Consider the following 27,175-nt stretch of genomic DNA (forward strand, 5'->3'; position numbering starts at 1 on the left):
GCCGAAGCCCGGAGAGCGCCCTCGTCCCATCATCGCCCGTCTGCACTATCATACAGACTGTGTGGATATATTGCGCCGAGCCAGGGCTCAGCAACGGATTACGTGTGGAGAGTTGACTTTTTCTGTCTTTCCCGACCACACCCAGAAGACGGCCCGTGCCCGAGCCGCCTTTAATGACGTCCGCCGCCGGCTCCGCGAGATCCCGGGGATCCGCTACGGTCTGCTGTACCCCGCCCGCCTCCGCATCACTCACAACGGCGCAGAAAGGGAGTTCAGGTCGGCAGAGGAGGCCAGCGCTTTCATCACGTCGCTCAAAGTCTAGTTGAACTTTTTTCAGTTCATCAGTGTCGTTTTTTTTTTTTTCTCTCTCCCATATATACACGGTATGTGGTTTTCAGTTTAACTTGGTCGTGATTGGTTGTACCTCTCTGTTAATGTTGCTGGGCTTGCAGGAGCTCAACACGAAGCTTGTTAGTTATTATCTTGTTAGTTATGCTTAAAGCCGTAAGTGTTCTTTTCAGGGATCTGACTCCTTCTGGAGTTTGCACTGGGTTCTCCATCGTTTGGGGATGGGGTCGTTGTAAGTGCAATTGGGGGGTGGGGGGTTCAGTAGGTTAAGTTTGTTGTTGTTTTCAATTTTCCCCCCCTTTTTTTTTTTTTTTTTTTTTTTTTATTTATTTATTTATTTATTTATTTATTTATTTATTTATTTATTTTTTATTTTTTATTTTTTTCTTCTTCTTTCCTCTTTCTTTCTCTTTCTTTCTTTCTTTCTTTCTTTCCTCCCTCCATCCCTTTCTTTCCTTTCCTTCCTTGGGGATCCGCATTCGGTACATCTCTATCTTTAGGAATTTAACATATGGCCACTAATACTGGTACTTCTGTGAGGTTGTTGAGCTGGAATATTAAAGGCATGGGGAGTCCAATTAAGAGATCGAGAATATTTGCTCACCTGAGACGTCTTAAAGCTGACTTAGTGTTCCTTCAGGAAACCCACATGCGCACCAAAGACCAGGTCAGACTTAAATGTCCCTGGGTTTCTGAGGTGTTTCACTCTGATTTCAACTCTAAGGCCAGGGGGGTTGCTATATTAATTGGTAAGTCAATGCAGTTTTCAGCATCTAAGGTGATTTCAGACAAAAACGGCAGATACTTAATTGTGGCGGGTACGCTATTTCATATTCCCATATTATTAGTTAATATATATGCCCCCAATTTTGACAACCCACACTTTATGAACAAGCTTTTTGAATGTCTCCCCTCATTGAACGACAGTCTTCTTATAATTGGCGGGGATATGAACTGCGTAATTGACCCCAAACTAGACCGCTCCAGCCCCCGAAATCTGACTCCTTCTTCAATGTCGAGGTCTCTTTCAGATTTTGTGTCCAAGAACGGTTGCACCGATCCTTGGAGATTTTATAACCCTTGTACCAAAAAATATTCCTTCTTTTCTTAGATGCATCAATCTTTCTCTCGGATTGATTATTATTTTATTGATGCTAAACTAATTCCCAAAGTACTGTCTGTTGATTATCATCCTATTGTGATCTCCGACCACGCTCCTCTTTCTTTGGATATTCAGTTCTCTTCACAGCCACGCTACTCAACATCTTGGAGGTTCAATACATTACTTCTCTCAGATGATAAGTTCACCAATTGTATTACAGCTAAAATTGATGATTACATCTCTATAAATAAAAATGATATGGAACCAATTTCATCTTCACTGCTGTGGGAATCATTAAAAGCATATTTGCGGGGACAAATTATCTCCTTCTCTGCTCACTTGAATAAGTCCCGGAAAGCCAAATTACAAGAACTCTCTACTAAGATCACAAAATTGGACCAACAACTTGCTACTTGCCCCTCTCCCAGTTTTCTTAAGCAACGTGTCGATTTACAGACTGAATTTGATCTCCTTACCACTAATGACGCAGAGCGACTTCTCTTACGATCACGCTCCGTATATTATGAACATGGAGACAAGGCAAGTCGGCTCATGGCTCATCAGTTACGTCGCCAGGCAGCCTCACGTATGATCCTTCAGATAAAAGATTCATCAGGCTCATTGCATCAGGATCCCACCGCCATTAATTCTGTCTTTCACTCATTTTATTCCTCTTTATATACGTCTGAATCTCCATCTGGCTCCACTGAATTGAATTCATTCTTAGATAGCCTCAACTTTCCTGTTATAGGCTCCGATGCTGCTAAAAATCTTGACTCGCCATTAACGGTAGAAGAAATTAATCTCGCTGTGAGAAGTATGCAAAATAACAAAGCTCCTGGCCCTGATGGATTTCCAGTGGAATTTTTTAAGAAATTTCAGGATAAATTGTCCCCTTTATTGCATGCTGTTTATAAGGAATCACTGGAACATGGCACTCTCCCTCCCACTTTAAGGCAAGCCTCCATAAGTCTCCTCTTAAAAAAAGATAAGGATCCAACTCTCTGCGGCTCATACAGACCTCTTTCGTTAATAAATGTAGATGCTAAGATCCTTGCTAAAGCCTTGGCTTATCGCTTGGAGAACATTGTGCCAACTATTGTCTCAAATGAACAGACAGGATTTGTTAAGGGGCGACAGTTATTCTTTAATGTGCGGACACTTTTAAATATTATTCACTCTAAAACTGTCACCACAACACCTGAAGTCGTAATCTCGATCGATGCTGAAAAGGCATTTGATAGGATTGAATGGGACTATTTATTTACTGTACTGAAGAAGTTTGGGCTGGGGAATGGGTTAATTTCTTTGATTCGTCTCCTTTACACGTCTCCACAAGCAAGCGTTTCCACTAATGGCATTCAGTCCAATTTTTTTACTCTAGCCCGTGGCACCAGACAGGGGTGTCCCCTCTCTCCCCTATTATTCGCACTAGCTATAGAGCCCCTGTCAATCTTTCTGAGGTCCTCCCCCACTTTTACTGGGATCTCCCGATTGGGAACAGAATATAAGCTGTCACTTTACGCTGATGACTTACTGTTATATGTCTCGGATCCTGTCCTCTCCATTCCTTCAATTTTATCTGCTTTCCAGAGATTCGGGTCTTTCTCAGGCTATAAAGTGAACGTATCTAAAAGTGAATGCTATCCCATTAATGACTCAGCAACACAGCTCGTACAGTCAGATATCCCTTTTAAGATTAGTCCTTCCGGCTTTAGGTATCTTGGGATCAACGTAACCAGAACGTTAAGCTCTCTTTTTTCTGCTAATCTCTCACCTTTAATGTCTACAATTAAATCTGACCTCCATAGATGGAAAAGCTTACCTCTTTCATTAATTGGAAGAATTAACGCAGTTAAAATGAATATTTTGCCCAAATTTCTATTTCTGTTCCATTGTCTTCCACTTTTCTTACCAAAACACTTTTTTAAAATAATTGATCAAACTATTTCTGACTTCTTATGGTGTGGGAAGGCTCCTAGAATCCGCAAATCCACACTTCAGAGATGTAAATTCAATGGCGGACTGGCACTTCCCAATTTCCAACTGTATTATTGGGCAGCACATATTCAAAAAATTTCATTTTGGTTCAAATCGGTGAATATGCCATGGTGTAATTTGGAGGCACAGTCATGCATTTCATCCTCTTTACCTGCTCTACTTACCTCATCTATTCCATCCAACCTCTCTGTCTTTACAAATAATCAAGTGGTTCACTCCACACTTAAAATTTGGTATCAATTTAGGAAACACTTCAAATTTAAGTCAGCATCTACTTTAGCTCCATTACTGAACAATCATTTATTTCGACCTCCGCTTACAGATTCAACCTTTCTCATATGGCATAATAAGGGCCTGAAAAGTTTTGGAGATCTTTACAAGGATGGTATCTTTCGCAGCTTTGCAGATCTCTCAGGTGAATTTAATCTCCCGCCTTCTCATCTCTTTCGATACTTTCAGATTAGACACTGCGCTAAAGCTTTGTTTCCAGTTTTTCCATCCTCTCCGCCGACTCTACAGTGGGAGGTGCTTTTAAACCATGATCCACTTCAAAAATCACTGATCTCTAAGGTTTACGATGACCTTCTGTCTTTCGATCTCTCTCCAGTTATTAAAGTTAGGGCTGTCTGGGAAGATGAACTGGATCTAAATTTGGAGGATGACTGGTGGGACGCTGCTCTTAAAAAAAATTTACACAAGTTCATCCTGCGCTCGTCTTACACTTATACAGTTTAAAGTACTGTTTAGAGTCCACTTTTCTAAAGCTCGACTCTCACAGATCTATCCCAGTGTCACTGACGAATGCGACAAATGTCATGCCTCGTCCTGCAATTTAACCCATATGTTTTACTCTTGCCCACTACTTTCTCGCTTTTGGTCGAATTATTTTGACACCATGTCAAAAATACTCTCGGTGAATATAAAAGTCTCCCCCCATGTTGCCATATTCGGGCTCCCAGAGGACCATGGCCGGTTTACTTCAAACCAAATAGACATTTTGGCTTTTACTTCCTTACTGGCAAGACGCCACCTTCTTCTCCACTGGAAGTCGACTAAGGCTCCTTCTAGTACCCAGTGGCTCAACGACACCATGTTTTTTCTGAAGCTGGAAAAGATTAAATATTCACTGAAGGGTAGTTGCAACAAATTTTATAATAAGTGGCTTCCCTTTCTTACATTCTTCCACTCTCTCCAGTCCCTGCCTCCTGATTGACGGATCCCCCCCCCCTCCCTCTCTTCTCTCATTCCTCTCTTTCTTCCTCCTTTTTATTTATCTTTTTATTTACTTTTCTTTTGTTTTTGGGTTTTTTTTTTGTTTTTTTTTTTCCCCTTTTTACTCATCTATTTTTTTAATTCATACTGTTTAGCTTAAATACTTAAATATTACTTATATATAAGAATATAATAATTTTCGTGTATTTGTCATTGTTTTGTGTGGATTTTTTGTTCTGTTCTTAATCCCAAAAAAAAAAAAAAAAAAAAAAGGAGGTAGACTGTATATCTTTTTTTTGTTTATTCCTGTTCAACTGTGCCTTACCCCCTAATAAAAATATCAAAACAGAAATAAGGAATTTCTTAATGAAATCATAGTTTGGTCAATGGTTGATGTTCCTGTGCAGGTTCGTTTGACAGCTCATCTTTTATTTTATCATTAGATTCATAAATCTGGACCATTTACGTCTTGAACTTTAACAGAAAAAAGGTGAACTTGTCTCAGTTTCCCCATCGCACTTAAGTTCTACAAGATCCAGACCCCAAAACTTGGATCTGACCCTCAAAAGTGTTGAAACGACATCCAACTTCTTTGATTAAAACTCGGGTAAATAGCAGTTTGTGACGGTGCTGAAGATTCTGATTTACTCCACTCAAACCTGGATTCATTGGTCTCTTAGGCCGTCTGTGATCTACGCAAGAGTATTATACGGAAGGGTATTAGGGTCATGCAGAAGAAAACATATTTGAGAGGGGAAGATTTTTTTTTTATTGTGCACTTCGAGAAAAAAGTTGAAATGTTGAGAAAAAAGTTGAAATGTCGAGATTCATGTTGAAATACAATTACAAGAATAAAGAAATTAAAACAATGTCCAAACATTAACCAGTTTAAAAACAAATATAAAAACATGATTTTCACAAGGTACAAAGAGGAAGGGGTTTAGCGGCTTTAGGGGCCTGATATAAAACTATTGGGTGAATGGGTAGATTTGTTTATATTTATGTACAGAAATGGGCAGCTAATTATATGTGTATGTATGCATGTATGCATGTATGTATGTATGCATGCATGTATGTATGTATGTATGTATGCATGTATGTATGTATGTATGTATGTATGTATGTATGTATGTATGTATGTATGTATGTATGTATGCATGTGTGTATGTATGTGTGTGTGTGTGTGTGTGTGTATGTATGTATGTATGCATGTGTGTATGTATGTATGCATGCATGTATGTATGTATGTATGTATGTATGTATGCATGTATGTATATATGTATGTATGTATGTATGCATGTATGCATGTGTGTATGTATGTGTGTGTGTGTGTGTGTGTATGTATGTATGTATGCATGTGTGTATGTATGTATGCATGCATGTATGTATGTATGTATGTATGCATGTATGTATGTATGTATGTATGTATGTATGTATGTATGCATGTGTGTATGTATGTGTGTGTGTGTGTGTGTGTGTGTATGTATGTATGTATGCATGTGTGTATGTATGTATGCATGCATGTATGTATGTATGTATGTATGTATGTATGTATGTATGTATGTATGTATGTATGTATGTATGCATGTATGCATGTATGCATGTATGCATGTATGTATGTATGTATGTATGTATGTATGCATGCATGTATGTATGTATGTATGTATGCATGTATGTATGTATGTATGTATGTATGCATGCGTGTGTGTATGTATGTGTGTGTGTGTGTGTGTGTGTATGTATGTATGTATGCATGTGTGTATGTATGTATGCATGCATGTATGTATGTATGTATGTATGTATGCATGTATGCATGTATGTATGTATGCATGTATGTATGTATGTATGTATGTATGTATGTATGTATGTATGTATGTATGTATGTATGTATGTATGTATGTATGTATGTATGTATGTATGTATGTATGTATGTATGTATGTATGTATGCATGTATGTATGTATGTATGTATGTATGCATGTATGCATGTATGTATGTATGTATGTATGTATGTATGTATGCATGTGTGTATGTATGTGTGTGTGTGTGTGTGTGTGTGTATGTATGTGTGTGTGTGTGTGTGTGTGTGTGTGTGTGTGTGTGTGTGTGTGTGTGTGTGTGTGTGTGTGTGTGTGTGTGTGTGTGTGTATGTATGTATGTATGTATGTATGTATGTATGTATGTATGTATGTATGTATGTATGTATGTATGTATGTATGGATGGATGGATGGATGGATGGATGGATGTATGTATGTATATGTATGTGTGTATGTAGATATATATAGATATAGAGCAGATGGAGTTAATATAGAGATAGTATGGTGTAAATAAGTATATTTATATGGGCATGTGTTTACAAATATATAGAAATACTAAACAATGTGTATGTATAGGTATGTGTGTGAGTACAGTGTGTGAGTATAATTATAGTATAGTTAGTTATAAATACTGGTTAATAAATGATTAGTGAATGGTGGTAGGATTAAATACGTTTACACTTCTTCCTACTCCTTTTTGCACATGTAAATTAAGATATTAAGTGTTCTTTCTTAGTTTTTTTGTTTTTTTTGCTTGCTTTGTTTCATTTTCTTATCTTCTCTTTTAATTGCTGTCTTTTACATATACAAAATAAAATAAAATCAAAGTCGATATTTGTGCTTTTTTCCTCAACAGTTCAACTTTATTCACGAAATTTTGACTTTTTTCTCAACATTTTGACTTTTTTCTCGAAACGCATAATGAAAAAAAATCTTCCTCCTCTAAAATATTTGTATTTGTATTTGTATTTTTTATTTTACAGTATATAATTATAATAATAATACTGTTATTTAGCAGGTGTGAGTACAGTGTGTGAGTATTTATAAATATGGCTGAAATGATTAGTGAATGGGGGTAGGATTAAATAAATGTACACTTCTTCCTACTCCTTTTTGCACATGTAAATTAAGATATCAAGTGTTAAAGTATGACATTCTTTGTTTTGTTTTCGTTTCTTATCTTCTCTTGAATTGTTTTTTTACATGTACAAAATAAATCAAATCAATCAAATTTTATTTTATCATTTTATTTTTCTCCTGCCTGGTCTTTGTCTCTTACACAGAAAAAACAAACATTTCCTTGCGTGTATGACAAAGTAAATTGCCCATCTAAGAGTTCATGTAGTCCAGGTTTGAGGGGTCCCAGATTCTGGCCCCCACCCCCGGGCCCCCCCTCCCCTCCCTGACAGATTAGCCGGGGTGGGGGTGCAGGAGGGTGGGGGTGCGGGTCCGTCCCATTTCCATGAGAAAGGCTGCGGGCGGTGAAAGGGTTAAGCCCGAGGACGCAGCCCGAGAAGCAGCGCTAATTTTCTGCTCGGCGGGGGGGTTTTTTGGGTTTTTTTGGGGGGGTTTGGGGGAACAAAGCCGGCCGGGGGGAGGAGCGCGGCGCCCGGCTTTACTGCCTGCACCTGCGGCCTGAAAGGGAGCGGACAAAGATCCGAAACGGCCAATTACGGAGGGTTCCTGATGGGGAGGGAGGGGGGGGGATCTGAAAAGAGCCTGGAAATAAAAATAAAAAAAAGTAAATAATCCCCCCCCCCACCCCTCCATCCCAGCTCATTCACAGCCTCGTCTTCTTCCCAGAGTTTCTGTCAATGAAAATGAAATGCGGTTTGGGCAGTTTGCGCGGTCATGTGACTGGACTGGACTTTCTTTAAAGTGAGGACCTGGTTTGTACGACGGAGTATTAGGGCCAAACTAAGACAAAAAAATTTGGAAATTACGAGAATAAAGTCGTAAAATTACGAGAATAAAGTCGTAATGTTGCGAGAATAAAGTCGTAATAGAATAAAGTCGTAATATTATGAGAATAAAGTCGTAATATTACGAGAATAAAGTCGTAAGATTACGAGAATAAAGTCGTAATGTTGCGAGAATAAAGTCGTAATAGAATAAAGTCGTAATATTATGAGAATAAAGTCGTAATATTACGAGAATAAAGTCGTAAAATTACGAGAATAAAGTCGTAATGTTGCGAGAATAAAGTCGTAATAGAATAAAGTCGTAATATGAGAATAAAGTCGTAATATTACGAGAATAAAGTCGTAAAATTACGAGAATAAAGTCGTAATAGAATAAAGTCGTAATATTATGAGAATAAAGTTGTAATATTACGAGAATAAAGTCGTAAAATTACGAGAATAAAGTCGTAATGTTGCGAGAATAAAGTCGTAATAGAATAAAGTCGTAATATTACGAGAATAAAGTCGTAATGTTGCGAGAATAAACTCGTAATATTATGAGAATAAAGTTGTAATATTACGAGAATAAAGTCGTAAAATTACGAGAATAAAGTCATAACATTACGAGAATAAAGTCGTAATGTTGCGAGAATAAAGGCGTAATATTATGAGAATATAATTTATGAGAACTCTAACAGGAAGAGCTTCTTCTCCCTGTGTTAAAATGAGGAATATTGAGCATCTTGTGAAGTTATATTTATATATTTATAATATATTACGACTTTATTCTCGTAATATTATGACTTTATTCTCGTAATTTTACGACTTTATTCTCGTAATATTATGACTTTATTCTCGTAATTTCCTTTTTTTGTTTTTTTGTTTGGCCCTAATACTCCGTCGTAGGTTTGGACGTTGGAACCAGACTGGAGGAACTGGACCAGACTGGAGGAACTGGACCAGTCTGGAGGAACTGGACCAGTCTGGAGGAACTGGACTAGACTGGAGGAACTGGACCAGCCTGGACTGGAGGAACTGGACCAGTCTGCTGGGACGTCACCCCCACGTTTCTGGAACGGCCTCATTTCAAGGGTTGCTACTGAAACGAACGCTGCTGGAGCTGGAACCGAGACCAGCAGGTCCCCAAAGGGACCAGCAGGTTTCCACCGAGACCAGCGGGTCTCAGGGGCGGGTTAAGGCTGAATTAAGGTTCTGCGTCACACCAACGCAGAGCACACGCCGTCACCGTGACGCCGTCGTGAACTCTTCGGACTTCTCCGTCACTCCATTTCGTCGCGGTGCAGTACCCCCCGCGACCGCTAGTTAGCGATCTTTTCCTGGATGGTTTATCCGACTTTTTCCGGTCACAGTAAATCAAAGAAATAAGGACAACTATTGTGCAAAAAACCAAAACAAAAAAAATCACACATAAACGAAGAAAAGAGCCCTGAAAGTTCACGACTGCTTCAAACCGGAAACTGGAAATGCGTTGCTTCCAGGCGAACCAATCACAGCCCTCTCTGTCTGCGTGTGGTCTGCGTCACCTCGACGCGTAGTTACAATTTTCGGGAGGTGCACGTCAGTGACGGCGTGTGGTCTGCGTGGACGAAAACCACACGCCGTAGGCACGGCGCCGTTTTGACGCAGAACCATATTTCAGCCTTCAGGGGCGGGTTAGACGTCGGCGTGGCAGACGAGGGTCTGGTAGCTGGTCCACCACCCTGGAGGAACTCCAGCAGGACATCTCCACACGGCCTGCTGCTCCAGGTGTCCCAGTGAAGGACTCTGTTGTTCCATCTTCATCCACAGCCCAGAAGTGGTGACGGTTGATCAACGGCCGGAGCGGCCGCGTCGCAGACACACGCCAACATTTACCTGATGAGATGCATAAAAACGCCCCGTCCAGTCGTCGTGGGTGGGAACTGTAACCATGACAACCAAAACTGTTTGTACCAGACTGGAAATGTTTATTTATAAAGTTGGACATTTTAACCTGGAGGAAATCACTGCTGGACCCGGATGCTAGTGGTTCCCCTGCCAACCGCTAGGGTCCGGGAGCGGTACAGGACCGGGACTTAGGGCCTGTCCCAATACTCCCCCTAGTCCTACTTTTCAGCCCTACCCCTAAATTTTGCGCGTTCCCATGAGGGTAGTGGTGTCCCAATTCCTCTTTCCACCTAGGGGGAGTGAAGAAAAGTAGTGTAGTGGCTATGAATCTCCCTACGGATGTAGGGATTTCTGATCCTCACGAGCTGACCTAGGGACAAAAACATTTCCCAGAATGCTTTTCGTCGTCATTTGCGGACTGAATCAAAAAAAAAAAAATGGATATTTCTTATTTTTTAGTGAATAAAATCAATATTTTGAGTTAGTTTCTGCATAAAAATGCGTTTTGATTACATTTCTAGCGAGAAATATATATTTTACTTTCATAATATTCACTCAGTGAATGTACATAATCACTCATTTTCCCCGTTGTTGCAACCTCGCCGGAATAAAGGCTGATTTATGGTCCCGTGTTACACCAACGCAGAGCCTACGGCGTAGGTTACGCGGCAACGCGCGCCGTAGGCTCTGCGTCCATAAATCAGCTCCGGAGCTGGCAGGCAGAAATCCCCAAATTTTCGGAGCAAATTTCTTAACAGGCGTAGCTACAACTGTTTTCATTTATTAAACCAACATTTATCTTCCTAAATGATTTATTTCAGCCAGGGGTAATTCCCAACAGAGCTGCAGGTTTCTCCCCCGGGACGACGGCGCAGGTTGACCTGGGGATCACGTCTGTACGTGAGCTGCTGCTGCTCCGGGCCGGCGGCTCTTATCTCCGAAAACATCGGGGCAAATTTCTTAACAGGCGTTATTTGGATAAACTGAGCCCAGGTTGGGGATCTTAACGGTTACTTTTACGCGTGAAAAAATATTAAAACTTAATAAAGTGGCATATTAACAGCGCTACAGCTGAAATTAAAACAGCTTTTGGCTCTCAGCTTCCTGATTAGGAGTAGGGATGAAAACGAGGGGTAGGTGGAGTATTGGGACAGGCCCCTGGGAAGATTTCAAGTGCCCTAAAATCTGTCCCTTCTTTTTAAGGGGTAGTGAAGAAAAGTAGGGGGAGTATTGGGATTGGGCCTAAGTTCCTTGATGTTGGTGCTCCAGTTGCGACGATATGATCCAGCAGCGGTTAGAGATCCCAGCTCATGGCTGAACGTGGTCTCTCGTTCACGCCGCTGGTGACGCCAGCAGGATGTCAGAATCAAAAGACAACTGTTGATCCAAGTGGCAGCCATGTTGGATTCTGAAGTCGGGTTGTCAGCTGTCCAAGTTGGAGCTAGAGTCGGCATTCCAGTTTAGACACCGAACGTTTGTACGGTCTCCGTGAGGGACGGAGGAAACCACACGCAGAGCTCCAGCTCCAGGAGATGACCACCACAGTCCAGAATCCAGCTTCCGTGGTGGTCCGGGGTCGTTTCAGTGTCTTCGAAGATCGTCTTAGTGAAGAGACACTCTGGAGACGCAGACATGTCTGAGGACGAAGAAGGTCCAGGTGCGGGACTGGGCTGGTGTAGACCCTGGTCATTGGAGACCACAACCATCCCGATCTTCAGAAGACACGCTGGCAGGAACAGCGGCTCCAAACAGAAGCCCTTTTACGGCTTTTGAGAGTAACAGAAACCAAGGGTGCTTTCAGACCTGTGGCCCGTTTGTTTTGTTCCGATTCAGGGGCTAAAATCGATAGTTGTTCTGTTTTTCATTTGTGTTCAAAAGGCAACCGTCTGTAGCGTTTCAAAGCTGTTAAATGCCATGCACGAACCAACTGTTCTCTCATTGGTCAGAAATTAACGCGGAAAGAGTTTCCTCTTCCGTACCCCGGGAAAAAGCATCGTAAGAGAGTTATGAGTGAGTTGTGTCGGTTGCTGTGTGGATTAAGTTCTCTCTGCAAACGAACCGCTCCAGGTCTGGAATGGCAGCGAGCCGAGAACCACCTCTCCTAGGAGATCTCGGCTCGCTTGTTTTGTCCCGCATCGAGCACGATTGCTGTGTTCACATATACCAAACGAACCAATCTTTAGGGGGAAACGCTCCCTGTTTCGGAACAATTGCTCCTAATGGGACAGGTGTGAAAGCACCCTAAGACATGTTTGTGGGCTGCAGAAGACGGGAGGGGACTTCACAGAGGAGCCGGAGGTTCAGGTCTGAACGCTCCGCGTCACATTTACTCAACTTCCTTCAAACTTTATTAACACGTTCTGCTCATGAGTGTCATTAAAAAGGTTTATTCTAAAAGAAAGTCAAACTCTTAGTGTAAGAGCCTGAAATATGAACAGTATTTACACGGAGGAACTCTACAAGGCAGCATGTACATCAACGTCTGCGCTAAAATACTTCAGTAGAAAAGTACACTTCCTGTAAACATTCATGTTCCGGCGCTAGAAAAGGTTTAGAAAAATACATCTGGCATCCGTCCGCAGGCCAGAACAGGTGACCACACTCAAGAGTCCAAGACCGGCGGAGCAGCAACCCGCCACCACGGGGTTTCGGCAACAAAGTTGATTAAAAACAAGAAAGGAACCTCCTGAAGACCCGGCGTCGGTCCGGAGGCTCCTGCTACGGAACAAAACTCAGTGAAAAGACTAAAACAGCTGCAGGACAGCGCACGCGAACACAAACGGCTTAAATCTACAACTAAACATGGCAAACAAGAACTACAGGCGGCAAGAGCAGCAGCACATCTCTGAGGAACCGGAACCAGAACCCAGCGGGCTGCAGAAGGAGTCACAGAGTCCACTTCCTGTCTGGTCAACGCGGAGCCAACTGTGCAACGGGAGTTTGAGCCAAACTCGGGATCAGGGGCCGGCGCTGACCCAGCAGGACCAGTACTTGAGCCGCTCGTGACGATGGTGATGATGACGCCGGGACACAGAACCAGCCGACGCCTCTGCAGCTCCGCTCAACGTGGGGAAACTGCCTCAGGACGCGGAGGGAAGCTGGGGTCCCCTCCCACGACTCCCGGGTGGGTCGGCCTAGATGTGGGTGAGCGGCACCGTCCCGGTGAGGTAGTGCTGCTGGACGCTGCCGTAGCTCCGCTGGGCCGCCGCCGGGTCCGAGGCCTCCCCTCCCGGCCCGGGGATGTACATGCTGATCATGTCCCGGAGGTCCCCCTGCAGCGCCCCCCGGTGGGAGGCCGCCGTGCCCGTGGAGGCCGAGTGGCTCCCCGGCTCCGCCTTCACCATGGGCATGGACACGGGGCTGGGCTGCTGGGGGCTGCTGCTGTACGACATGGGGCTGTGGAGGAGCAGAGGAGCATGTTAGCAACCCTCGCTAGCACACGCAGGAACACCAAACATGCATCATGGTAACGGCACTACGCCCTCTTAAATCTGTCTGTCAACATGACCCCTTCTTAGTACTAGTAGTAGGGGCAGCAGCAGTAGTAGTAGTAGTAGCAGTAGCAGTAGTAACAGTAGTAGTAGCAGCGGTAGCAGTAGCAGCGGTAGTAATGGTAGTAGTACAGTAATAGCGGTAGCAGTAGCAGTAATAGTAGTAGCAGCAGTAGTAGCGGTAGTAGTAGTAGCCGTAGCAGTAATAGTAGCAGTAGTAATAGTAACAGTAGTAGCGGTAGCAGTAGCTGTAGCAGTAGTAGCAATAGTAGCGGCAGTAGCAGTAATAGTAGCAGTAGTAACAGTAGTAGCGGTAGTAGTAGCAGCAGCAGTAGTAGCAGCGTAGGGCTGTTCGATTTTGCCCAAAAATAAAATCTCGATTTTTTTCTCTCAAAATCCGATTACGATTATTTTGTCAATTGACAAAAGGCAAAGAAATGATTTCAAATATACTGTTTTTTTATTGAACATTTGCCCCATTGGGCTTTAAGTGCAAACTTTGCTCTTATTAAACCAAAAATGAATGAATAAAGTGCAAAACTCTGTAAAATAAGTTGAAAAAAAGTTTAAAAAAATATAATAAAATATAAAGTTTTATCTCTGAAAAAAAAAAATCAGCAAATCAGCACTTGCAAACATACAGTAAGTTATATTTCCAATTAAATAAAACAAGACATTTTCTAATTAAACTAAACTGGGTCTTTGCATGCTAAATAATAATGCAACCCATGAAGGAGGTAGAGGTGTGTAATGTCAGTCGTTACATTTGCTATTCACATTTGCAAGTTTTTTGCAAGGAACACGAGCCGGTCTACCGCATCTGGCTTGAGGGATGCCCGGTGGCATGTTACAACGCCCCCTCCTACACTAAAGAGCCTCTCCGATGGGACACTTGTCGCAGGTATTGAGAGGTATTTCCATCAATCATTAATATGGTATCAATCATTAATATGTGTGCAGACAAGGTAAAAAAAAAAAAAAAAGTGAAAAATCGATTTTACGATTTTCACATTTTAACATCGTTCTAATTACATAATCGCGATTACGATTTAAAATCGATTAATCGAACAGCCCTATAGCAGCGGTAGTAATAGTAGCAGTAGCAGTAGTAGTAACAGTAGTAGCGGTAGTAGTGGTAGTAGCAGTGGCAGTACAGTAGTAGTAGTAGTAGCAGGCTGGAGCATTCAGCTGTGTTAACACAGTGCCAACAAGGAACGGCATCAGCAGTTGTCCAGAACACTAACAGGGGTGTTCAAGTCCAGTCCTCGAGGTCCGTCATCCTGCATGTTTTAGACGTCTTCCTGCTTCAGGTGAGGGGTTAGGATGGCGTCAGGGTCAGATCTGACGACAAGCTAATGAAGATCCTTTCATCTAAAACAGCAGTGTCGAACCACGGCAACATCTGAAACATGCAGGACGGCGACTAACGAGGACCAGAACAACGCCGGTCTAGACGAGCAATTAGTGATGCATCAACCTGGAGAGAGTTCTGAAACCAGGTGTGAACTACAAGTTACTCGAGACATTTTTCTCAGGTGTGGAGGTTCCAGGAACTTTATGGCAAGACCCTACAACCCTCAGAGGAATACAAGGTGGAAAACAAGAAATCAAACAGCTGCGTTTTAGACTCGGCAGGCTAGTGGGCCCCTTAAACCGGGACATCACCATCAGAACCAGGACGCCAAGTTGGAAGAGCTTCGAGGAGAAAACCTCTTCAGTCTGAGGTCGAGGTCCTCAAACCTGGAATCAGGACCGACCGAGGTCCGCAAACCTGCACCTGGAACCAGGACCGAGGACCTCAAACCTGCACCTGGAACCAGGACCGAGGTCCTCAAACCTGCACCTGGAACCAGGACCGAGGTCCTCAAACCTGCACCTGGAACCAGGACCGAGGACCTCAAACCTGCACCTGGAACCAGGACCGAGGTCCTCAAACCTGCACCTGGAACCACAAACCTGCACCTGGAACCAGGACCGAGGTCCACAAACTTGAACCATGTCCTCTGGACACATGAGACCAACATGGACATGTCTGGTCTTCATGTCCAGAACCGTGTTTGGAGGAAACCAGCAGAACCACCTCAGACCTGCTTTCAAGCACGGTGGTGGAGGGATGCTGGTCTGGACCTGGACACGGACACCTGTCCCTGAGTGGATCATGAACTCCTCTGTAGACCAGAGTCCTCCAGAGACATGTGTGAAGACATCGGTCTGACAGGTGAAGACGGGCTGAAACTGGGTCACGTGACAGGAAATGGTCCTAGCAGCAGCAGGTCTACATCAGAATGATGAAGAATAAAAGAATCCAGGTCCAGACCTGAACCTGGCTGACAGCTGCTGACGGTTAGTCCAACATCTGGCTACAATTTACAGTCAATCCTATGGAAGCAGTCAGGAGGTACTTGGTGTTGCCAGAGTCTGGATCAGGCCTGCAGCTCTTCATTCATTCATTCAGGCTTGCAGCTCGTCATTCATTCATTCATTCATTCATTCAGGCCTGCAGCTCGTCATTCATTCATTCATTCATTCATTCATTCAGGCCTGCAGCTCGTCATTCATTCATTCATTCATTCATTCAGGCCTGCAGCTCCTCATTCATTCATTCAGTCCTGCAGTTATTCATTCATTCATTCATTCATTCATTCCTGCAGCTCTTCATCCATCCATCCATCCATCCAGACCTGCAGCTCATCATTCATTCATCCAGACCTGCAGCTCTTCATCCATTCATCCAGACCTGCAGCTCTTCATTCATCCATCCCTGCAGAACTCCCAGACACCACTGGAGCACATCCTTCAACAATCCTGTGATCAGTCCCTGCAGCAGAAGCTGAAACATCTGGACGTTGCTGCTGCAGAGACACGTCCAACATGGTTCCCAAACATCTGACTCAAGTTTCAGATTCAAGAGCAAGAGCTTGTACCGTTGTAATCTTTCTGTTGACAATCAGATGATGCTGATGGATGTTTGTAAAAGAAAATACATCCTCCGAAAAACAACTTGGTGCTTTACTACTGAAAAAAAAGACCCAGGTCCCCCATGACTCAGTGTTTTCCATTATGACTCAGCATTTAAGGAACTTGGATCCTCCTCCTTTATGACGGTTTCACTTCAGATATTTTTGGACCTTCAGTGATGAAGAGCTGTCATTCATCAAATGTCAAAATGATCTATAACCTTTTACAACTTGATTTGCAGCAGCAACTGTTTCTCTAAGGCCACGTTTACACATAGCTGGGTATTTACAAAAAACGGATATTTCCCCCTCTACGTTTTGAAAAATATCCTCATTTACACGAACCCGCATAAATACTCTGTTAAGGTGCTATGAGCATCCAAACCTGCAGGGGGCAGTGTAACGAGAAGCATAAAGTCATGCTAGCCAATCAGAATCCTGGAAAAAAACATCAACAAATGACACGTGTGAAGCCTGAATAATATGGCTCTGTGTTAAATCGACGACGTAGCCTATGTACGGTGCGCGTCGTCGCGTACCCTACGCCGTAGGCTCTGCGTTGGTGTAACGCGGAACCATAAATCAGCCTTGACTGCCAGTTACTTCCAAGACGGAACGAGAGTCTTTCGTTTGGAGTGACAGAGAAGTGGAGTTACTTTTAAGTGTGACTTTAAAATATAAAACAAGTAGAATACAAGAAAATATTGACGGTGGCCAAACAAATTGTAAACACAGGTCGCACACATGACGCTGGTGACGTTTCTGTTGCATAATGTGACGTTCTGAAGCCTAAATCTCTGTTTCCCTCCGTTTACAAGCAAACGTGAAAACAGAGTTTTTGAAAATCTCCACTTTGGCCGGAGTTTTCAGAAATGATCGTTTTTGGTGACTTTGAGCTTCGTTTTCGTGTAAACGAACGGCCAAAACGCATGAAAACACCACCATTTTTGCTCCGTGTAAACGGGGCCTAAGATAACTGCTCATATCTTGGCATTATGTTAACACATCCGAACGCTTCAGACCAGACAAACTCAGAATTTTTTTTAGAGGTCAGCGTATCTGATCAGTTCTAAGGACTGCAGCCTTCTGAACTCCTTACACAGCAGTAAAGGTGGTACTTAGTGTTGCCCTCTTGTTTTGTTAACCGTTTATTTCCATTGGGGTTGTTTACGGCAGTTCCAGAACCTGCTGGGGTCCGATCTAATGCTACCACGCTAAAAGGAGCCGCTAACGATCCCACGCGCCTGTACCAGCGCCGGGGATGGACTTGGTGGAAAACCCACCATCTTCTTCAGGGAGCCGTCAGGCCCAGTCTCGGCCAGAGTTTTGATGGAGGTTTAAGGTCGTCTTTGAGCTGGGACTCGGTAGGACACGCTGGGTTTCGCTGGGGACATGCTGGGTTTTCAGGACTCGCTGGGACTCGGTAGGACTCGCTGAGACACGCTGGGTTTTCAGGACTCGCTGGGTTTTCAGGACTCGCTGGGACTCACTGGGCACCGGCATCTCAAACTACCACAAACTCACTTAAGGAGTCTGAGCTCTGAACCGCTGCAGGCCGGGCCTGAGCGGCGGGAGCGGCCGAGTGGAATGATGCTCAGAACTACAAGCTCGGGCTGCTCTTCAGCGGCGTGAGTGACGGCCCGGGTGAAAGCCGCTCTGTGCTGGAGGACAAAGGTTTGGAGGACGGGGGGACCGGGGGGACCGGAGGGCCCCACACAGAGCGGCCCCACCTGCCATCAGGTCAACCTGATCAGCATTCCAGGCAGGAGCCCCGGCAGCAGCGCGCATAACAAGCAGGGGGCGGCTCCGCGGGGGCCGCCGGGCCCGGGGGCCGGCTACACCTCGCCCGGCTGGGCCCGAGGCCGAGTCCAGGTCCGGCCGGGACCTGGACCCTCAACAAGACTAAACCCTCCTGTTTAAACCAACGGAAGGTTCGGAGGGAGACTCCAACACTGAAGAGAAACTGTAACAGTAGATGGAGGAGTCTGGACCTCCCCACAACTGGTCAGAAACCGGCTTGAACCGCTTTAAACCGGGTCACACTGGTGTCCCCAGTTCCATGGACATATATACGTAGACGCCCCATCGAGTGGTTTTGCCCGCTGCTGCGATACGTCAACGCCGCCGCCATATTGGATGTGGCAAGACTGCGCTGTAAACTAATACAAGTAAATGGAGTTATTTTCATAAAGCACCTTTCTACAAAGAAATGTACGTTTTACATTTAGTCATTCACACACGCACTAATATACTTGGGAAACAGTTAGGCACCAAATATAATATATTTAATTTTCTCAGATGGCAAAAATAAGAACTTTATTGATCCCACATAGGAGTAATTCATGTTATATCAGCTATAGAGAACAAGGTAGTGCCGAAAAACAATATATATCCCCCTTCACGAAAATAAGAAATAGAGAAACATATTTTCTCATCAACAAAACATATTTTTAATTTTTCAAGTAACAAAATAACATATTTGAACCATTTTTCAGACAATAAAATAACATTTGAAATTTTTTTCAGACAATAAAATAACTGAAAAATGGTTCAAATATGTCATTTTGTTACTTGAAAATTTTTAAATATGTTTATGTAAAATATGCTTTGTTGATGAGAAAATATGTTTCTCTATTTTTCTTATTTTTGTGAGGGGGGATATATTATATTTGGTGCCTAACTGTTTCCCAAGTATATTAGTGCGTGTGTGAATGAATAAATGAGATGTAAAACGTACATTTCTTTGTAGAAAGGCGCTTTATGAAAATAAGTCCATTTACTTGTATTAGTTTACAGCGCAGTCTTGCCACATCCAATATGGCGGCGTCGTTGACGTATCGCAGCAGCTCCATGAGGCGTCTACGTTTATAATGTCTATGCCCAGTTCTGTCTGGGGGGGCAGATCCTGGAGTTTCCTCATCTGCTCCAAACACCAACAAAATACTGGTAGATACGTGGTTCTGGACCAAATACTAACATCTGTTATAAAATACAACAGCTCTGTTTTCTCACCTTCCTGCAATAAAACAGCCTTTTACAGAACTTTTACTCAAATCAAAGTTTAAAACAATGTTAATGTGCCGCTTCGATCTGGAACATTTATTTTGAATAACTTCAGTATCTGAGTCACACAAGTGCCTTTAAAGGCTGATGCATGCTGGGACTAGACCCCCCACACAGGCCAATAGTTGTCCAACAACCTGCTCAAATGCACCAGAAGGCAGGAAATGACATCCACCGCAACATTTCTACAAGTCACAAGTCCAGATGCTAAGTGTCTAAAGCGATGACAACCCGGACCCTGGCGGTGGCTCGACGAACTGAACATTGGCCTTTTGGTTAAAAATCACTTTTTCAAAGTTTCTTCCAAAAACAGCAAATACATAAAAACTATAATTAAATTAAAATGATCGATGACGAAAGCTGCTGGTTTAAAGTCCGCCCAAAAACCTTCAGACAAGAACCAGAACGTTCCACGATTCAGACGTCGCAACAAACCGACTCGTCATCCAAAGCAGCTTAGAAACAGGGATTCAAACCGCCGGAAACCAGAGCGCAGAACTGGAACCGTGTTTGGTTACGATTGGTTTTGTGGTCCAGCGACAGGTTCGGAACAAAAAATGTCCAGAAAAGGACTGTTTACACAGAACGATAAACTACGGTGACCGTTTTCAGACCAAGAGCCAAGTTCCCAACCTGAACCAAATGTGAGAATTCAAAACCAGAACGTTTGCAGACGCCCTAAGTGCGGCGACATACACCCCAGGTGCAGCCATGAGAACCCACACGTACTTGATGCACACCTTTATGCTTTTTAAGAAGTTAAATCAAATAAAACCTGTGTTCGCCAAACCCGTGACCTCAGGACAGGGTCGCCCTCGTCTAAAAACATGTCACTCGCGTCTGTGACGTCACAAAACCAGGTCCGGGCCCCTCCCCCATGGCCACCTTCACATCAGCTGCAGGATCGTACCTCTGGAGTGGACACGACACATCTAAACGTGAGCCCAAGAGCCCCCCCCCATAACCAGCTGTGTTGCTGCATCTTTGAATGCTTTTGAACTGCATTGAGACTCAGAATCAAAACACCATCCTGACCAGAAACAGCAGACACCCGACATCCCAGCAGGTTGAACACTACCGGAATTAAAGGGGACCTATTGTGAAAAACACGTTTTCTCTTGCTTTAACATATATAAAGTGGTCTCCCCTCAGCCGCACAACTCAGAGAAGGAGGAAAGCAACCAAATTCTGCAGTGTCTGTACAGCCACCCGGATGAGCCGTCCAGTGTGATGTGGATCTACGAGCTGTTCAGATTCTGCTCCCTTTCGTTACGTAACCAAAAATGCGATTTACATAGGTTGGCCTCCGATGCGTGAAACCACGCCCACAACTAACTCCGCCGGCCAGAGTTTCCTCCATTTTTTCGTAGCGGTGTATCGCGTCATTCAGGCAGCCAATCAGCACAGAGCCTCATTATCATAGCCCCGCCCACTCAGAATCCCACATAGATAATGAGGTTAGAGAATGGGAAGATAAAGACATGGCTCAGAGACTGAATTTCTAATTTATTTAGCAAAAACAATCAAAAGCTTGTTTTTAAGACATTCAATGTCCGTTTAAAAATAGGTATTAGATGCCATAACAATTGGGTATGGCAAGGTATGGCAGCCGCCACACCTTTGCTTCATGGGTTAAATGTAAATGTTTGTTTTTTTTAAATACATTTATGGAATAACTACAAATGCAAATAAGAACAACATGATCGATTTCACTAGTTATTATACACTGCAAAAATTCAAAATCTTAACAAGAATATTTGTCTTATTTCTAGTTAAAATGTCTAATTTTTAGTCTCTTTTAAAAAAAAATCTCATTACATTTAAGACAAGACTCAAAAACAACCATTTTCACCTGTTTCAAGTAGATTTTCACTTAAAATAAGTAGAAAAATCTGCCAATGGAACAAGATTGTTTTGCTTGTAATGACAAGATAAATCTTGTTCCATTGGCAAATTTTTCTACTTATTTCAAGTGAGAATGTACTTGAAACAGGTGAAAATGGTCAAATAACAAGTTACTTTTATGGTAATGACTCTTGTTTTAAGTGTAATGAGATTTTTTGACTAAAAATGAGACATTTTAACTAGAAATAAGACAGATATTCCTGGTAAGATTTTGAGTTTTTACAGTGAGCGAGACTGCATTTGAAAAAGTTCATATTTTCTTGACCACACAGATAAGCTCCATAGCAGACTTCTGTGATGAGTATTTGCTGGACGTGTTGATTGATACTCTAGTTAAGTTCTGTGACTCGTAACCTTGCCATCCCTTAGCTTCCACTGAATTGGAGCCACTGCATAATAGGTCCCCTTTAAGCTCACGATAAAGTTACAGAGGTCCCCAAAAAGGTCAGCATTAGTTCACAACCTCCAACCCTGTTTCCACCTTTTTTTATCCCCCGTTCCAAACTAAAACCACGTGACCGCGGGGTCACCTGCGGCCCCCGTGACATCACGGCCACCATTTTTTCATAGCGGTGTATCGCGTCATTCAGGCAGCCAATCAGCACAGAGCCTCATTATCATAGCCCCGCCCACTCAGAATCCCGCATAGATAATGAGGTTAGACACTGGGATGATAAAGACATGGCTCAGAGGCTGAATTTCTAATTTATTTAGCAAAAACAATCAAAAGCTTGTTTTTAAGACATTCAAGGCCTGTTTAAAATAGGTATTAGATGCCATGATAGGTCCCCTTTAAGCTCACGATAAAGTTACAGAGGTCCCCAAAAAGGTCAGCATTAGTTCACAACCTCCAACCCCGTTTCCACCTTTTTGTCCCCCGCTTAGGATTGCCACCCGTCCCGTAAAATACGGAATTGTCCTTTGAGAAAAAAATGTTGCGTCCCGTATTGAACTAATACGGGACGCAATTTGTCCCGTATTTTCATTAACGCCCCATACACACGTCTGTCACACACACATCAACACTAAATTTAACAATAATAAACAAAATAAAACACAGGAAACATAAAGCCAGCAAAATCTTTGTTTGTGTAAATTAACTTTTACACCATAGTTGAATTATTGAAATAAATTAACTTTTAAACCATATTCTAGTTGAATTATTGAAATAAATTAACTTTTACACCATATTCTAGTTGAATTATTGAAATAAATTAACTTTTAAACCATATTCTAGTTGAATTATTGAAATAAATTAACTTTTAAACCATATTCTAGTTGAATTATTGAAATAAATTAACTTTTACACCATATTCTAGTTGAATTATTGAAATAAATTAACTTTTACACCATATTCTAGTTGAATTATTGAAATAAATTAACTTTTAAACCATATTCTAGTTGAATTATTGAAATAAATTAACTTTTAAACCATATTCTAGTTGAATTATTGAAATAAATTAACTTTTAAACCATATTCTAGTTGAATTATTGAAATAAATTAACTTTTAAACCATATTCTAGTTGAATTATTGAAATAAATTAACTTTTAAACCATATTCTAGTTGAATTATTGAAATAAATGAACTTTTACACCATATTCTTCACCTGTAACTATATTATATCCTGGCTGAGGTGGACATACAAAGCATAGGAGGCTATTTCAGTTGCTAGTATGTTTGGCTGTCTATATAGTCATACAAGTTCAATGCTATTAAAGCACTTTAAACTTTAAATCAAAGCATTTTGTTTTTTCATATAAAATAAACACATTTATATGCAGTTTAGAAGTTTTGGGGCTTTTTTTTGGCTCCTGTGCTGCTGAAATCGGGGCGTCCCTTATTTCTATTTCTGAAAGGTGGCAACCCTACCCCCGCTCCAAACTAAAACCACGTGACCTGCGGGGTCACCTGCGGCCCCCGTGACGTCACGGCTCACCTGTAGGAGCTGGCTCCCCCCATGTAGCCCTGGGCCCCCATGGGGGAGTACTGCAGGGCCGACAGGTCGTAGCGGTGCAGCTGCTGCGTGTAGCCCAGCGCGTCGCCCTGCATGCCCGGGTACCCGCCCCCCGCGGGGCCCCAGCCGTAGCCGTCCACCCTGGGGCTGGGGCCCCCGCCCCCGGGGCCCTGCGACCCCACGGCCGCCGCGGCCGCCAGCAGGTTCCCGGCGGACAGCGGGTACTTGGCCTGGTGGTGCGGCGGCTCCTTCTTCAGCAGGGGCTTGGTCTTGCGGCGCGGCTTGTACTTGTAGTCCGGGTACTCCTTCATGTGCACGGCCCGCAGCCGCTTGGCCTCGTCGATGAACGGCCGCTTCTCCGCGTCGCTCAGCAGCTTCCACTCCGCGCCCAGTCTCTTGCTGATCTCGGAGTTGTGCATCTTGGGGTTTTCTTGCGCCATCTTTCTCCTCTGGCCGCGGGACCACACCATGAAGGCGTTCATGGGCCGCTTCACCTTGTCCATGGGGTCGGAGCCGGGGGCCACCGCCGCCGCCTTGGGGTGGTGGGGGCCCCCGCCCAGGGGCCCCCCGCTCAGGGGCCCGCTCATGCCGGGCTGGGGCTTCAGCTCGTGCTCCATCAGGCTGTACATGCCGACAGGTGAGGAGGAGGAGGAGCAGGAGGAGGAAGCGCACCTGTTAATGCGTTAATGAGGCAGCTGGTCGCAGGTGCGGGTGCAGGGGCCACGCACGGGAGTCACGCAGGAATCAGCTGGGAGCGTGTTCTCATCACGGGTCTCATCACTCTCTCTGCGTGAACTTCTCACTTCTCTCAAGTCCCACGGCTGCCACGCACTGCGGTCCCCGCGTCACTCCAGCAGCCTCCAGCCCTCCGGCCCCCAGCACGCCCCCGGCCCCGGCTCCGTGCGCGAGAGGGGCCCCGGCCAATCACAGGGCCCGCCGGGGAGGCCGGGCGCGTGCGTGTCAATCTGCATCATAATGGGCCCCGAGACACTTGTTGATGACGTCAGAGGGAGGCGGACATTCCTGGGCAGGACGGTCCCACGGAGGAGGACGGGGGACGGAGGGTCACGTGATCAACCCCCGCTCCCGGCCCAAAGCCCCCGGTACCCGCGGAGAACAGACCCCCAGACCCTCAGACCCCCAGACCCCCACACCAGACCCCCAGACCCCCACACCAGACCCCCACACCAGACCAGACCCCCACACCAGACCAGACCTCCACACCAGACCTCCACACTAGACCCCCACACCAGACCGCCACACTAGACCCCCACACCAGACCAGACCCCCACACCAGACCAGACCTCCACACCAGACCTCCACACTAGACCCCCACACCAGACCGCCACACTAGACCCCCACACCAGACCAGACCCCCACACCAGACCAGACCTCCACACCAGACCCCCACACCAGACCGCCACACTAGACCCCCACACCAGACCAGACCCCCACACCAGACCAGACCCCCACACCAGACCAGACCTCCACACCAGACCTCCACACCAGACCGCCACACTAGACCCCCACACCAGACCTCCACACCAGACCCCCAGACCTCCACACCAGACCCCCACACCAGACCTCCACACCAGACCCCCACACCAGACCTCCACACTAGACCCCCACACCAGACCTCCACACCAGACCCCCAGACCCCCACACCAGACCCCCACACCAGACCTCCACACTAGACCCCCACACCAGACCTCCACACCAGACCCCCAGACCTCCACACCAGACCCCCACACTAGACCTCCACACCAGACCCCCAGACCCCCACACCAGACCCCCACACCAGACCTCCACACTAGACCCCCACACCAGACCTCCACACCAGACCGCCACACTAGACCCCCACACCAGACCAGACCCCCACACCAGACCAGACCTCCACACCAGACCTCCACACTAGACCCCCACACCAGACCGCCACACTAGACCCCCACACCAGACCAGACCCCCACACCAGACCAGACCTCCACACCAGACCCCCACACCAGACCGCCACACTAGACCCCCACACCAGACCAGACCCCCACACCAGACCAGACCCCCACACCAGACCAGACCTCCACACCAGACCTCCACACCAGACCGCCACACTAGACCCCCACACCAGACCTCCACACCAGACCCCCAGACCTCCACACCAGACCTCCACACCAGACCCCCAGACCTCCACACCAGACCCCCACACCAGACCTCCACACCAGACCCCCACACCAGACCTCCACACCAGACCTCCACACCAGACCCCCAGACCCCCACACCAGACCCCCACACCAGACCTCCACACTAGACCCCCACACCAGACCTCCACACCAGACCCCCAGACCTCCACACCAGACCCCCACACTAGACCTCCACACCAGACCCCCAGACCCCCACACCAGACCCCCACACCAGACCTCCACACTAGACCCCCACACCAGACCTCCACACCAGACCCCCAGACCTCCACACCAGACCCCCAGCAGCTCCAGGTGAGTTGTTGGACTTCATCAGGTGGAAAGTAAACACCTTCCCAGATGGAATCTGGACATCTGGACCCGGGGTGGGTTCACACGTCTGTCACAGATGAGGTTTTATCTGTTTATTTCTTTAGATTTGTAGCTGCATTCGCAGCTCAGTACAATACTGTACCTTCCAAATACTGAAACCTGGAACCTCTAGGATCGGATCAAGATTCAGAATCAGCTGATACTCAAAGCCCAGAATCAGAGAGAGATCTGGTTTCAGAAGCTCTCCCAGGTAGACCAGTTTAGGAGCTGGACCCCAGGTAGACCATCCAGACCATCAAGACCCAGGATGTTGGCCTCTGGTTCAGAAGACGGCGTGCGGTTGGTTTCCAAAACAGAATTCAGATTTTGACTCACCTGGCCAGGCAGGTCTTTGGGGGTTAGCAGTGGTCCAGGTTCCTCCCACAGTCCACAAACGGGTATGTCAGGTTACATGGGGACCCAAACTGTCTAGAGCAGGGCTCGGCAACCCGCGGCTCTAGAGCCGCATGCGGCTCCTTAGCGCCGCCCTAGTGGCTCCCTGGAGCTTTTTCAAAAATGTTTGACCTTTTTTTCGTCTTTTTTTTCCTTTTTTTCTTCACTTTTTTTCCTTTTTTCTTCTTTTTTTCTCGAAATTTTGACTTTTTTTTCTTGACATTCTGATTTTTTTCTCGATATTTCAACTTTTTTCTTGAAATTTTGACTTTTTTCTCGACATTTCGACTTTTTTCTCGACATTTCGACTTTTTTCTCGAGATTGTACTTCAACATTAATCTCGACATTTCGACTTTTTTCACGACATTTCAACTTTTTTCTTGACATTTCAACTTTTTTCTCAACATTTCGACTTTTTTCACCAAATTTTGACTTTTTTCTCGACATTTACGCCTTTTTTCTCAAAATTTCTACTTTTTTTATGAAATTTTGACTTTTTTCTCGACATTTCCGCCTTTTTTCTCGACATTATTTCCGCCTTTTTTCTCGACATTTCCGCCTTTTTTCTCGACATTTTGACTTTTTTCCCGACATTTCG

General features: G+C 44.8%; 1 protein-coding gene across 2 annotated transcripts; it reads right to left on the reverse strand.

Annotated features, from left to right (window-relative positions):
* Window positions 1–12,612: 12,612 nt before the first annotated feature.
* On the reverse strand, window positions 12,613–24,458 carry sox19b (SRY-box transcription factor 19b). 2 transcript variants are annotated; one of them, XR_009770572.1, is made up of 3 exons: window positions 23,623–24,458; window positions 12,996–13,664; window positions 12,613–12,951 (listed from the first exon to the last, which is right to left on the reverse strand). XR_009770572.1 is itself a non-coding variant. In XM_061709502.1 (2 exons), exons 1-2 carry the CDS (start codon window positions 24,267–24,269, stop codon window positions 13,403–13,405), a joined length of 909 nt encoding a protein of 302 aa, XP_061565486.1. In that variant the 5' UTR covers window positions 24,270–24,458; the 3' UTR covers window positions 12,613–13,402. The 2 variants fall into 2 exon arrangements, 1 of the variants encoding a protein (XP_061565486.1); XM_061709502.1 differs by having other exon boundaries at window positions 12,613–13,664.
* Between the last annotated feature and the right edge of the window lie 2,717 nt (window positions 24,459–27,175).

Source organism: Cololabis saira, chromosome 20 (genome assembly GCF_033807715.1).
Source record: "Cololabis saira isolate AMF1-May2022 chromosome 20, fColSai1.1, whole genome shotgun sequence".
Classification (NCBI taxonomy): domain Eukaryota; kingdom Metazoa; phylum Chordata; class Actinopteri; order Beloniformes; family Belonidae; genus Cololabis; species Cololabis saira.

Bases quoted from the DNA above. Each gene is read 5' to 3' on its own strand.
- sox19b (XM_061709502.1), bottom strand. From the start codon at position 24,269: ATGTACAGCCTGATGGAGCACGAGCTGAAGCCCCAGCCCGGCATGAGC. The intron at 13,665-23,622 runs GTGAGCCGTGAC...GCTCCTCCACAG, and splicing joins GGGGGAGCCAGCTCCTACAG to CCCCATGTCGTACAGCAGCA.